The 15080-nt window shown below is 34.7% G+C and overlaps 1 protein-coding gene across 11 annotated transcripts in view; it reads right to left on the bottom strand.

Moving 5' to 3' along the window:
- LOC122568223 (potassium channel subfamily T member 2) overlaps window positions 1-15080 on the bottom strand; it is a 203790-nt gene that overhangs the window by 147132 nt on the left and 41578 nt on the right. For 3 of the 11 annotated variants that reach the window (XM_043727712.1, XM_043727715.1, XM_043727716.1), the window contains exon 1: window positions 12274-12707. The exons of 2 other annotated variants lie outside the window; for them this stretch is intronic. In XM_043727712.1, coding sequence (XP_043583647.1) covers window positions 12274-12352 — 79 coding nt within the window. In that variant the 5' untranslated portion in view covers window positions 12353-12707. Of the gene's footprint in view, window positions 1-11199; window positions 11290-12273; window positions 12708-15080 lie in introns of those variants that run through there. 6 more of the 11 variants (XM_043727713.1, XM_043727714.1, XM_043727720.1 and 3 more) reach the window with 3 other exon arrangements.

Here is a 15080-nt window from a genome sequence, read left to right as displayed (position 1 = left end):
AGGGGAATTCATGACATTGGAACAGAACGAATGGAAATTTTAGTTTTCATTTCCAGGTCAAAATTTCACAGTACTCTTTCTAACTTTTATCTCTTTGCGAATATTTTCTCTTTCTGAAATTTCTCTCCTCTTTGAATTTTTATTTCCACCTTTTTAAGTCTGTCACACATACCTACGTGTCCCCAATTACAAATTAACTAGCACATAATTATTTCAACGCGACGTCTAAACAAATACGCTGACATATCGTACGAATAATTTGTTCGCAAATATTTTACTTAAATAGTTGTTAAATTTGGTATACGTGTTGCTAATTATAAAAACAAAGATATAGAGGCGTAACTAAGTTTTGAAATATTTTTGAAAACGCTTTGTTAAACACGAATAAAATGTGAACAAACATCAAGTATAAATAAAAGCGCGGGACTGCAGCTCGAATCGCGGATTGAAATTAAATGCCCAACTCGCGTCGCCGTCTGTGCAAGTTTACAAGATCCAAACGGCGAGGAATTTCAATCTTTCGGCGCGATCGAAGCCACTTGGATCTGTTTATGTTACCGAGAGCAGTTCACTTAATACGCTCTTTGACGCTATTACCAAAGCGAACGAAATAAATAAAAGTTAGGCACGGTTAAGCAACCCTCAATGAAATCGAGAAAAGTATATCGTGCTTCTGTAAAAACGCTATCGGAGGAATTCGACTGGCCCCGCTATTAATTTGATTTTCACGGCCATTTTGTGAGGGGAAATCGAAAGCTCTTGGGGAGAGAAACGTTTTATGTCAGCTAAACTATAAAAGTTGGATTTTAAGATTTTGAGGGTGAGGAAGATATCGCTCTAACAGAAAAAGTAATGATGAGTGCAAATCGATTTTTTTTTTTTTTTTTTAGAACAATTATTTTGCTGATTTTATTCTGCTTAGTTTAATGTAACTAATAATTAATTAATAATATTACTGAAGAATATTGAATTTGAACGCATTTTAGCTTTTAACTAGAGAACATTGATCTCTGAGAGAAATTTGAATTTTTATTTTCTCGCTACTTTTAAGCGTAGTGGAGAATTTTAGGAGCTTTAACATTTAGGTACATGTCTTTCGTTTTAATAGATAGACTGCGTGTTCTTAACCATTTATGCGAAAATTAAAAATGTAAAAGTGCGGAGAATGCATAAATAAGACAATAATTTGGTAAGTAAAATACAAAATAAATCAAAGGGGTAGGTTTCTGTGGAAGTGAGAAAAATGCAGACGTATGTACATAAGAGTTAAAAATACTTGGTCGATTCCCATAAATGTCTACTACTTTTTCACGAAGACGTCCAGAAGGGTACTTTCGTACGCAGAACAATTTACAAAATTAAAGTCTGAAACGAAGTTTTCTGGAATAACCTAGCGATTGCAGATTCTTAAGTATCGTTAAGGCGTGGAGAAAAAACCCTTGAAAGTCATTAATCTCATGGAGAGTTAACTTTATTATTCTTGTAAATTATAACTATACTTGCAAATGAGCAGGCAGGAAACGCAGAAAGATGAAACTGATAAAATCAGCGAGCCGGAATATCTTCTTTCTGGGAGAATTCACAAATTCAAGGGCGGAGAAATGCGAATTGTAATGTCGAACGTCGATAATTCGCTTCGTTGAATCTCCATAAGGAACAATAGCTACTGTAAACGCCACTATTATCGTACATAAATTGCGACGATTCTTGTTTATATTTTCTGCCCTTTTCAGAAAAATCGGAAGTTATCGATGACGATAAGATGTCGAAGCAAAGATATGATCTAATTTGGTAAAAAATATCAAAGTATGTAAAAGAGAGATCCAACTCATTCGAAAATGAAAACGTTCTTGTATCAGGTCGTCCGAAAAGTTTCTTTCGTTTTATAAGGAAATAATGAATACACAACATTTTCCGTTTTATATCATTTTATCGAATTACCTATGATCCATTTTGTTTTGTCAGTTTAACGTTTGACAGATTAGGTTTCATGTTTGTATAAAGATGCGTTGTCGTAAAAGACGTGTTCGTAAAAGAAAGACACTTTTCGGACAACCTAATATTATAACCAGGAATTTATAATCAATAATTAATAAATATGAGATTGCAACTCATCTGAAAGTTATAATACACACTTTGCTGCAAAATAGCAACGTGTTGCTAGACTTCGGATTCTTTTGATTAAAAAGCTTTTTATACACAGTAATACGTGAAGAAATCAATCGTTTATTACGAAAAAGATGTCCTATCACTAAATCAATATACTTTTATCAACAGGATTTTGTGTCACATTACCTCGAATTGCTAAAGGATGGTATTACTAATTGAGATGAATATCGCAGAAACATATTTGCACAGGAAACATTTCTTCTCGAGAGATAAGCTCTTTATAATTGAGAATTGTACTTTTTCTGTATATTTGAAGCAGAAATAGGCAGAGATTGAAAAAAGCTGATATTTCATTCGCTACGATGAATGCAACAGAAAGATAGAAATTCTCAAGACCTTTTTACATTTCATTAGAGAATTCAATTAAAATGTTCTTGAGCAATTCGAGTTATTAATTAGGTGCTCTATCGATCATGGGAGAAAATTGATATTCCATGTGTGTTTTGAGTAACACGACGTAACATTTGAGTGGCCTACTTTTGGATCCCATTGGATTTTCTTTCCATACGATTGCGTTTCGAATAGAAATTCCAGTACATATTTCTTTTTGATTTATCGCCGAGAACTCGCGAAGCTTTTAATTACGTTAATTGATTCGAAGCATTAGAAATTCATTTGCGACCTATAATGAATTAAAGCTGCATATAGTTTTAAGTAAATAATTAAATGATAAATAATATTCAAACATATTTTTATCCTACTTTACTAAAATATTTTGGCTTAATTTTGACGTAAAAGACTAATTTTGTTTTTGAGCATTCTTATTTATCGCTGTAATTGTTCACTAGATTATTTTTCTCATCTCATTGTTAGTTAAATCTCAATTGACCAACAAACTTTAATAACGTCAAATCTGTTAAATAATCACTTAATTTTTCAATTTTCACAATTTTAATATACTTTTTCACATCATGACAATTCTTCCATACCTTGAGAAAATGTATACAATTAATTTTTACATGCTCGTTTACGTTATTCGAATAGTTTTAAACAAACTGAAAAATTCTTGAAACTCTTATTTAAGCTACGTTATAGTAAATAATAATGAAACAAGCAATTCTACTCTAAATTCAATATACGTGTAGCTACATATATATTCCTCGTAAAGCCGCATTCTATGAGCCATTACAGCAAATTCCAAAGATTCCCCGAAATGCAACAAGTTGCTCCAATCGTGAACCGTATCCTAAACATCTTCCTTTTCAACTGTATTTCAAGTTGGAATTTCTAACAGCTTCTGCTAACTATCTCATCGTCTATTCAAAATCTTCAACTACATTTACAAAAGAAATTCTATTTCGTATGAAACGAATTTCATTCGCGATACGTTAAACACCGTCTACGCGATGACACGTGTTAAGCGCGCTCACTGATGGTGTAATCGAAAAATCAATCCTCTCATCGGTATTCCATCCACAGATCGCTTAATAGTGCGTAATTATTTCGCTGGCCTACTTGACGTGTCATTATAATCGTCCGTGTCCATCCTTTGTTAGCGCTATCAAAATTAATTTCCTGGTCGCGAATCAACGTGAACCAATCGAGTACGTTTGCGTATTGTTATGAATTAATGTGGATTCGATAGTCTTCCATCAGCTGACGCGTAAACCAATGGAATTCATTTGTGTGCAAGGATCGCCATGGCATTGTATCGTGGCTTTGCTTCATTTGATACAAAATACAAAACAAAATGCTATACAACGCCATATTCGTACAGCTATTGCTGTTTGCCGTATAATGTGGCTGTCATCATCAAAGGTTCACTGTACGATATTTTATTGGGATCGGTTTCAGCTGGCTATCCAATGCAAATTGTATGAAACGAATCGAGTATTCCTGTTTCTACTTTTCCCTTTTCGCGCATATTTATGAAAAAGAGGGTAGAATTTGAAAGAAAAAATTCTTTTCCTTTTTTCTTGTCGGCGTATACGAGCGTAAAAAAGTTTCTGACCAGCCAGACTTTTCACTTTATATTCCAAAAGGGATGTTTTAAAAAATTTCAACCAATGCTGGATATAAGGGCATGGCAAATGAAAACAGTACAACGAACAAACACTGTCATATAATCGCATAGTATTAGTTACGGTTCTTTCAAATATCTCTTTTTTTAAATATGAACTGGGTAACATCTGGTCGGAAAGAAAGCAATAGAACTCGATGAACGTTTTCTTCCTTTTTTTTTTTTTTTAAGGAGATGAATTTCGTTCAATATTTATAGTTGATGTTAAAGTTCAAAGTATCTTGTTTTGATTATTGAAATTTATATTATTAAAATTTTGCAGGCTGTTTATGTAATGCAGAGATGGACTGCTCGCTATGTTATTTCAAATATAAGTATTGAAAATATAGCAACGATGTAAGTTTCTGTTAAAGATATATAATGTACGAGACTGTTTAAACACGTATCGTAGAATGATTTTATACGTATAAATTTATTTTATTATTATATTATACAATATGAAACATTTTGAAATTTCACCAGCACAATACGATTATATTGTTAAAATTTGAAAAGGAATTTGAAAATGTACGTAGATATTGAAATCATTTAATGCAAATAGATATCTGATAAAAAATTAACATGCAACGTTACATCTCATTCTATGAATGGAAATTGTTCATTAACGAGTTCAGAAGGAGAATATAAATTCGAAGAAGTAATCCAGATTTTCGCCATTTTATTTCGAAATATAAAAGATGATAGCGATTCGTTTTCCTTTTAAAATATTCAAAGGTTCCCTAAGCAATTTTCCCTTTCCGTTTTTCCGAGCGACCTTCCACTAAAAATTACGTTTTTACATTCAGATAAAAATTCCCACGCGGAAACCGCATCGATGGTTGCGCATGGCTTTCAATTTTTTCCCCCGTAGAAACACGCGGAATTTCGTTCGTTCGTTCGTTCGTTACGAACCTCTCAAAACGTAAATACGTCACGGCCATCTCCATATGCAGCAGCGTTAATTAACTTGAACTCGACTATAATTACGCAGTCATTCGATATCGGAGTCGAACTTCCGCCGCAACTGAATTTAAAAGATCCGTTTAATTTCGCGTGATTGTTGATTACTTCGATTCTAGAAATTCGTTCCTCGTGAAACACCTGTCGTGTCTCGGTTCGTCGTTAATCAAATAATCGTGTTACAGCCACCGATGTGATTGCTTATTCCAGTAAAAAAATCGTTCTTTTCCGAGGTCTCTAAGAGAATTGATTGCAAATTTCCAGCAGAGAAAGTAAATAAAAAAGAAAAAACAAATTTCCAGAAGAATACTTAAAAATATATTTCTCATACTTTTAAGCATCGCAAGTATGGAACATACTTTCGCAAATTTTCATTTCGAGAACTAATTACAGACTAAATTAATTTAATTTAATACAAAGGTTGTGCATTGTGTCCGTAGTTACATACCCGCCACTGTATGCCATTTACCATTTCAACTCGATTAAACAAACAAATCTCCGTTGGTGTACATGGAGCCAATAAACGTCATTAACTTCGAATTATCATTATTCCGTTATCGCGATACAAAGGGAATTATTTAATTCGTATTACCGAATACGTATACCGTGTTCGGAACTGAAATCCTCGTTCTGATTAAATCAGCCCGACTCTGAAATGCTTGTTGCTTCTAACGATAAAGCATTCTTGCGTAAAACATGGCTATTATCGATGTTAACTGTGCTCCCTAAGTCAATTCTGATCACGGAAATAGCTTTCATGTGTTACAAAGCAAAAAGAAACTATGAACGATCCAACAGATTAACACATTAATCCGACATTTAGTAGACGTAGTGAACGTAATCAAACGGCTATTTATTTTTATAGACACATATGGCCATCTTGATAATATCTGTGCGATTAACGTTAGTCTAAGATTGATAAACAAATATAAAACGTAACAAAATATACAGTCTAATTATAAGTAAGGTGTATCCATAAACGTTCTACAGTATATTTCATAAACAAGACGACATTACTCATAAATTAAGTCACATTTTTTTGCTTAGAACAGTTTCTCGAAACAGGCTGGGAAAGTCCGTCTGTTTCACGATGACACGCCCGTTACTCGTAGTAAAAGTACTGGTTACGAGTATTGGCCGGGTAGGGTCATTGAGGGGTGAACGCTATTATGTCAAATAAACGAATGGAACATATTTTCATAAGGGAGAAGACAAAGGGGCTGTTTGCTATGAAGAGATGTACGAAAATCATGTTACAGTGGCGAATAGGCCTAAAGTTTGGACCTGATCATTTATTTAATTTGTCGAGACGGTTGAATTGTCTGACGGGTAAAAAATTTATTAGGCGTTCTTTGACTCTTAGAAGCTATCATCAAAGAAAAGTAATACCATTGCGGATGAAATTTTATGCTGATACACACTTTTTATTTTAGAAATCAGTAAGAACGAACAAATGCAATCAAACGTTTCGTTATTATTTATTATTATCGAACGTGAAACTTTTGACGAATAAATTATGCGTATTGTACGAAACCCGTTGAAACTTTGTTAGCGATGTAATGAGACGCGATTATCACGGTTATATCGGTAGAATTTGAAACACAAAATTTGAAAATGTATATAAAAGTCGAAAGCCAGTTGCCACAAATATATGTTTAATAAAAAAGTAGTTTGCGGCATGAACAGTGGTCTGAAACACGTAATTAGTGCTAATTGATTATTTAAATAATTTAACGATCCCTATCATGTCCGTGTGTTTGCAATAAATGTCTTCTAACTTCTATATACATTTTCAGATTTGTCTCAAATTTCACCGAATTGACTATGATTGACATATCTCATTACGATGCTAATGTAATTGCAAAATGCTTCATACAACATACATACTACATTCAGAAAATATCTGTATAATTGATTGCATGCTTAAACAATTTCATGAGTCATTGTATACTCACGAATCACGAAACAACTCTTCGTTGTATCACGCGAGTTAACGAAATATTCCCTTACATGTTATCACACAATCAACGTGCGTATTACGCACCCTCAAACTTTCTGACATTTTCTCCGACATCCTACACAAATCTCGGTCTGTAAAATGGGGAAGAGGCAACTTTTTCCAAGAATAAAACTATTGAAAATAACAACGCGAGTTCGCGCTCGCCATCCATATGCAGATGCGTTAGTTACAATAAATAGTAACTAGAAGATAGTTCTAGATTTAATCGATAGGTTTAAGATATTCTTTTGCTTTTATTCCTAGCCCACGTAAGAAAGTGCAATAAAGGTTTTTCAGCTCGGAACGGTGTGATGGATTTATCCAGAGAATAAAATAATAGCTATTGTGACCCTTCCTACCTCTAAATACAGAAATAACGACAGTTTATGGGCCCAGGTTCAATAATTAGTTATTATTTTATTGAAAACATTATTAATAGTAATAATATTGAGAAGCGCAGAAGATGATCTAAAAAATAACAAAAAGAGAGGTGCGCGATTGATAATTCAGTGTCGAATATCATAAAGGCTCTTTATCGAACATATAATAAACGCTGACGTGATAATATACTTAACCAAAGGATATAAAACTGTCGAGCGGGGCGAGTTTAAGTACTGAAAAGCTAAATAAAGACTGAAATAAAATAAAAGCTAAATAACTCAGAACAGTGTGATAGATTTATCCAAAGAGTAAAATAATAGCTGTTGTGATCCTACCTTTAAATACAGAAATAACAAAAACTATCTTCACGACGAACGTGATACGTAAGATCGATATAGACTAGGAATTTAATATTCAGGTAACAGAAAAGAGTGTAGAGGAGAAAGACACGTTTGGCGTATATTTTTCACAGCCGTTTCTGCCTTTAATCTTGTTTATTGAGAAGAACCAACGCGAGTTTGAGGATTTTCGAAGGCTGATGTGTTTACACGAAAGGAAACGAATCGCCACCTACCAAGTCTAATTAATTACGAACAGAGGCTTTAATTAACCCCGGCAACGATGCGAATTCAATTTGATGCTAGCCGTAGTAACGATCCGTGGTAAAATCCATTTCATCAGAGTCGAATCACGCGGGATACGCGTTTTTCAACTAGAAAGGAGAAACCAGAGATCGTATGTCCTCGCGTGTCAATTTTCATCTGTACCACGATACTCACGAATTGGACGCTGATAAATCGTATGATTGATCTGCCTTGCGTCAGAATTATTGTCGTTCAGAGAAATAACAAGGGTGTACGCTGGAGATTGTTCATGGAACATTCATTCTCACGAATGAAATGTCAAATGATAGAGAATTTTCCAGAGAATTTGAAACTTCTTCCCTATATGATAAATTTTAACTTTATTTAAGAAATGTATTTAACTCTACCGTGATCCTGAAATTTTTACGTTTCCAGGAAATGTTTAATGTAAAAATGAAACAAGAAATCACGCGTTGTAACAAGATTTTTTTCATATTCTGCTTAACGTTGGGAAACGACCGAGAGTTATAAACCAGTCACATATCCTCTTCGTTTTTAATAAAATAAATTTTTCTCCGAAATTTAGAAGGAAATTTAATTCACAATTTCAAGTTTAAACGGAGGAAAAAACTTTTTAGAACGTAAAAGGAAAAGCGAGTATCATCTTTGTATTTCACCTTTCTTTATCAGATTCTGATTTCAAAAAGTAAGTGGAAGTACTGTACAGACCTTCGTTTCGAGATATTTTTAATTTAAAAAAGTCAGTCTGCTACTCTTTCCCCTTAATTCCATGTCGCCCATTCGATGATATGAGCACAAATAGAATATTTCAATACTTTTGATCGTCGCAAAAAGACTGGATTTTCTGAGAAAGCGTTCTATCCTGTAGAAGTCGCGAATGAGACACTGTAGATGCAGTTGAAAGTGACGTAAGTAACTTTTGCCAACGAGATTCGTGTTGCGATAGTAATTCTGTCTTATGCGCGTTCTTTCGAGAATATTTTCCCGACTTACTACAACATTTCTCAAATCTGCATATTATAAAATGTTTCACCGAAATTACGTTATTTCTCACAGTGACACGCACTGTAAATAACGCGTCTACGCTAACGTAAGCAGGAACACGAGTTTCAAGTTGAAAATGTCTTTCCTAAATCGTTGAAAATAGTTTTAGATTCACTTTATAGTTTTCTGAGAACAGATATAGTTTAATTGAGATATAATTCTAATGGAGAATAGGAAATTCATTCAGAGAGCTTTTCGATCGCAACTTTCGTGTACTTCGTTCCACCTGTTGAGTTCGTTATGCACGTACGAGTGCTAACAAGAATGCGAAATAAAACTCGAATAAAATAATTGTAAATTGCACTAGAAATTAAAGAAAAAGCATCTTATTTAACACAAAATTTCGTATCAAAGGAAATGGAAAAGCTTGATTTATTCCAATAACGTCAAATCGAATAAAAATTACAAACTTGCAAAAAGATGCTATATTAAAGTACTACACTGTGGAGAAAAATCGCAGTTCGTCCATGAGGGGAGATTAGTGCGACAAGAAAATCTATACAGGTCAAATTGCGAATCACGTGTTATTTGGAATGTAAAAAAGAAAAAATCTCAATGGATGCCTGTTCGTTCCAACAGTTCATCGTTTGACAGTACAAAATTAAAAAAAGCACTCGTCACGTCTCGGCAAAAATTCCGTGCGATTAAAAATCGATTCGAACGCGAAAGAACAGAATGTTTTTCGCATATTTGCAATAACTACGCCAAACAATAGAGCAAACAATATACCGATAGATACGGGACAAATTGCTACAACAATTTACAATTGGTTTTGTAAACGAAGTTATATATTTGAATTTATCAACTGGAAGATTTTCAATTTGTCAGTTTACGTCAGTTCGTGTAAATCGTATTTACGCATGATCTGTATCGTTAATTATCGTTCGTGCGTAGGGTTGATGTCTCGTGCTTTTTCGTTTCGCGAATACATGCATCCCTGAATTGCTTAAGGGACCGTGTCTGATTTCCCCGGACAGTCCAAACGAAATCAAATTCATAATCCGATTCTGAAAGTTGATAGCAGAAAAATCTATCGATCGCTTGTCTATCTAGCGTATATTCTTGCCTTTCGAAAGCTGAACGACAGGACAACGACGATACAACACCCGCGAATATTTCTAAATTTTTATTGCAGAATCATCTTATCTTCACGATCTTCCTGCGAGACTATTTCTGGAAACTATCCAAGGAAAAAGCATTTGTCCATTCAACAGATTATTTAAAACCTTCTTGGCCATTTTCTCTTCTTTTTACGATTATGAATCGAAATATATTTTTTTATTGAAGCAGATTGAATCTGCACGAAGAAAATAATGTACGCGGTTCTATAATGGATAAAAGATAGATAGATAGATAGATAGAGAGAAAGATTGTGAATAAAAGCCCGTCGCAAGCTTTCCTAGATAAAAAGAACACGCGGTCAACGTAATTTACAAATGTCAATCCGATTTACAAGTTTCATCGTCGCAATTTTTTAAGGATTTAGTTTATAGGCGTATTAACGCATTTCTTATGCGGAGCAGAGCCGAAGCATGATTGGTTTGCGCATGCGAGTATCATCGGGCGGAATATTTGCCGAAGACTGGGTCGAATTTCCGTAAAAATTTCTCGTGCTATTCTCATTAAGTTTACTGTTCGAATTTCCGGTACGTTAATGCGAGAATGTATTAATAGCTAAAGGTATAATATCCTTGGGAACGCCTTTCAGCTCAAGGTATTTCCGACAACATTTTTCCAAAGAATTATCGTATCTTCACGAAACGTTATATAAAAACTCATATAATATTTACGAGAATGCCTGTAAATTTAACGTTCCATATGCCGAGGCCAGAAATGCAATACAACGAAATGAAATTTTCATGGAAACAAAGTATAACGAAACACATTTAACTAATTCGAGTGTTCTGCCTGCTATTGACAAAAATATCTGAAGAATAATATATGTGATCTTTGCAAATAGTTGGAAATGGAAATGTTTCCAGGCAGAATATCACGAATCGTCTTCGTTTACTATGGGAAACCAAACAGATTAAACCAATTACCATGAAACTGCTATAAAAATGACTTCGTCCTGGACAGATGCATTCGTAATTGGGCACTATAGTGAGCCAATGACGTCGTAATGTCAGAGCGGGATTGAATCGTCGTCAGGGGACAAAACTGGCGTTGTGCCCTGTTTCACTGGCATAAAATCGATCGTTATACGCGCGCCAGATTAATTGATTTCTCGATGAATTCTAGTCTCTCTCTACCACCCTTTCAAAAAGGATTCGTCTACTTTCGATTAAAGCTTTGCTACCATAAGCATCTTCAAGAGGATTACTCGTGTTCACCCTCTTTATCTTAATTTTAATTATACTTAACAACTATATTCTAAATATAGATAAATACAAAATTATACTTGTATAGATCGTGTGCGTATGTATACACATATGCACTTGTTTTTCTCGTTATTCTCTGATGAGTATAGGCGTGTTACATTCTAGACGAGTGTCGGATCGCATCGATGCTCGATTTCATTTCCTAGGGGATTGTCCGTCTCTTTGTATCACCTTGGCGGGTCTCGATGTAGTCAATTAAAAAACTCTAATTAAAATAAATGAATTAGAGCGATGCCAGTGGAGCTCGTATCGTCGAGATCAGCGTCTGTATGGCCATCCGAAAATTTATCGAACAACGCCACGATCCAGATTGAAATGTCGTCCCTTGAAAAGAACAGCGATTGAACCGTTCCGGGGATGTGTTCAGAGACACGGCTAATATATACGATGCTGTACCTAGATACGTTATACGCGTTATAAGTATAGCGCGGGATAGGTGGCGCCAAGTTCGCACATGCAACAAACTCGAAATACTGATCACGAGTTCTCCTTTCTTTCTGCCCTCGTTGCTGCAAACTTTCCCGCGTTTCACGGCGATTCGAATTTTCGTAGATGTGCCGTGTCACGTTCGAAGATACTTCGCGTCAGGGAAATTATTCCGTTTGTCGTCACCGTTTCGATCCTAATTCAACAACGGCGTAACGAGCGACCGTGCACCGACTGATCCCGGAAGATATTCTTGTTTGTTCTCGGATGCTGGTTTACTTTTCTCGTTATTCTAATCCCTCGGGATACCTTGAAGCCAACGACGACCAAATCCGAAGATATTTCCGGAAAACACGGAGAACACCTGATCTGACGAGTTCACGGCCATTAGTCTGATCTTTTCCTTCTCAATTGTGCGAATCTTCTTGTAACCTTGTTTTAGAATCACCTAATCACCGAGGAGACCCTCCGGAAACTCCTCTGAGGAAAGTTACACCGTGAAAATAAACGCTCCAAGAAAAAACGTCGATTCGCGTGTGCGATTATTATCTTTTTTATGTTACGCGATAATTTTTACCCGATTGCGAGCGCGTTATCGGAGAAAACGGAGGAAATGAGAGGATAAGGATGATTCAGGTGGCGAATGGGAAGCTCGAGGATAAAATGGACGATCGAGGAGAGATAAGAAGTGCACGAGGTTACGATGATACGGAGGTTTTAGGAGCACGATGGCTCGCATCTCAACCGCGCGGCGGCTCGGAATCGACTGGCATCCCGAGGGCTTAGACGCCTCCTGCTGGTCGCTCGGTGGTCCTCTCTCGCACAACCAGGCGCAGACGCCCCAAAACAATCACCCGCCACGATCTGTTATTCTTGCTTCACCTCGCATATCTACTTACATGCCGCTCGCTTCCTTTCCGTTTTCTTCCTTTCCTATCGTTCCCGACTTTTCTCTTTTTCTCTCTTAATTCGTGTTTATTAAAAGTTTGCCCAACGTTACACAATGTGTCACCTTTCATTTTCGCGATCATTTTGAGCGCGTTTCATTTCAACTCTGAAACGGCTTCTGTTATAGTCCTTCCGAAGCTGTACGAGGTTTTTCATCTTCGAAACAAGTTCCACATATTACTCTTTTGTTCTGAATTTTCATCACATTGCTCTGTTACTCTCGCTATATACGCTAGCACTGAAAAATATATGGATACTTGCTTATCTTTGACAGAATGTAATTTAGTTAAAGAATTACGAATAGAAGACTCAGGATGATTTTATCCTTTAATACAGCTATCGTAGAATACTACGACGTGATAAAATTTATTTTCAGTTGGCATCTGTAAGTGTCAAACACTATGGAGAAATTTCTTTATTTATATTGTTCATTATCCTCAGATTGTTTGGTCGTCAAGTTATAAATATGACAGAGAAGATTTTTCTAATAATGACGTTTGAGATCTGTTAACATTTCTATCTGTCACGTATTGAATTTTAATGTAACACTGGCAAACTTCTAAATAAACAATTCAAATCTCATATGTTATATTATTCGTTTGTATGATACGAAGTGTCAACACTATGGAGAAATTTCTTTATTTATATTGTTCATTATCCTCAGATTGTTTGATCGTCAAGTTATAAATATGACAGAGAAGATTTTTCTAATAATAACGTTTGAGATCTGTTAACATTTCAATCTGTCACGTATTGAATTTTAATTTAACACTGGCAAACTTCTAAATAAACAATTCAAATTTCATATGTTATATTGTTCCTTTGTATGATACGAAGACAAAACATGTGATTTTTTATGCTACTTATTAGTATTATTCTCGTATTTTTAATACAACACAAACGAAGCTTTCATGTAATTGCGAGGCGATGTACATGCTATTTTCCATGTGGTTGAAGAAAAATTGATTGTTCAGTATGGTTGATTGGCACCGTTCATAATAAATGTTAAAATATGCAGAAGTAAGTGCATTTTGACGTAACCTTTGCTACATCAATATAAATGGAAATTGTATCACGGCTATAATATTTAACGCACATAAATCGTACTTTATGAGAATAATACGTGCTTCCTAACAGATCCATTAAAATTGTCTCTAGCATAATTATCTCATAATTCAACGAACACTGAAAAATCAGTTATATAAATAATTAATTAACCGTATGGTATCCGATTATATCTTAAATATTTAATAAAAATTTTTGTAATTTCTGTTAAATTAGTTGCATCGTATCGTATCTTGCTAATTAATATTTTCATAAGTTATTAATGTTATACACTATAACATTTTATGACACGATACATTTAATGTACTTGGAAGTATTATAAAGTAAATTTCATTGAAACCACAGGTGGCATGCTTTCTCAATTCCGTTTTCCATTTCTATTTCAATTATCGTTTCACAAAAATTTGCAACAACGTATCTCTTCACTTCAGAAGGCATTTTCACATCGTCTCACTAATCCACCAACAGAAACGTCCACTTTCCTTTGAATTTCCTTCCTTTTTATTAATTTTTTAATCCCTACTCGTTCTCTTTTTCCGCCTCGAACACTCGTGCAACGTATGTAAATGTGTATGTATATACGTACACAGCACAGTTGCTTCATTTTTTGTTACTCGTTTCGTTTGATTCGTGCTTTTCTCACATTCACAAATTCACATTCTCCATCTCGGATTTATCATCTTCACTCGCGTATTCATGCATACACCTATACAGACATATAATAGTTAGAGGATCTACGATTTTAAGCATTCATAGAGCTTATCGATCGAAGTAGAATATGTTTAATCCACGTATATAATTCCTGACATCGTTCCTTTTAGTGTAAAATATAATAAAACTTTACATTTAAAAGCGTTCAGAACGTAAGCAACGAAGAGAGAAATGCCTTGATAAAATATTGATGTAAATAAAAGAATCTATCTAGAAATATATTAGTTGTATTTAAGAGAAAAGAAACGTGTTAACAGTAGATTATTAGTAGAACTTCGTTTATTCTAATTAATCGTGATACACGCTGTTTGAATAATCGGATTTTTCAGCTAATCGACTAACTCGCGTATAAGAAAAAGCACTTCGAATTATTTTATAAATATTAATATAAA

This window comes from Bombus pyrosoma, linkage group LG6 (genome assembly GCF_014825855.1).
Source record: "Bombus pyrosoma isolate SC7728 linkage group LG6, ASM1482585v1, whole genome shotgun sequence".
NCBI classification, from domain to species: Eukaryota; Metazoa; Arthropoda; class Insecta; order Hymenoptera; family Apidae; genus Bombus; species Bombus pyrosoma.
This window is presented reverse-complemented; position numbering and strand designations above follow the sequence as displayed.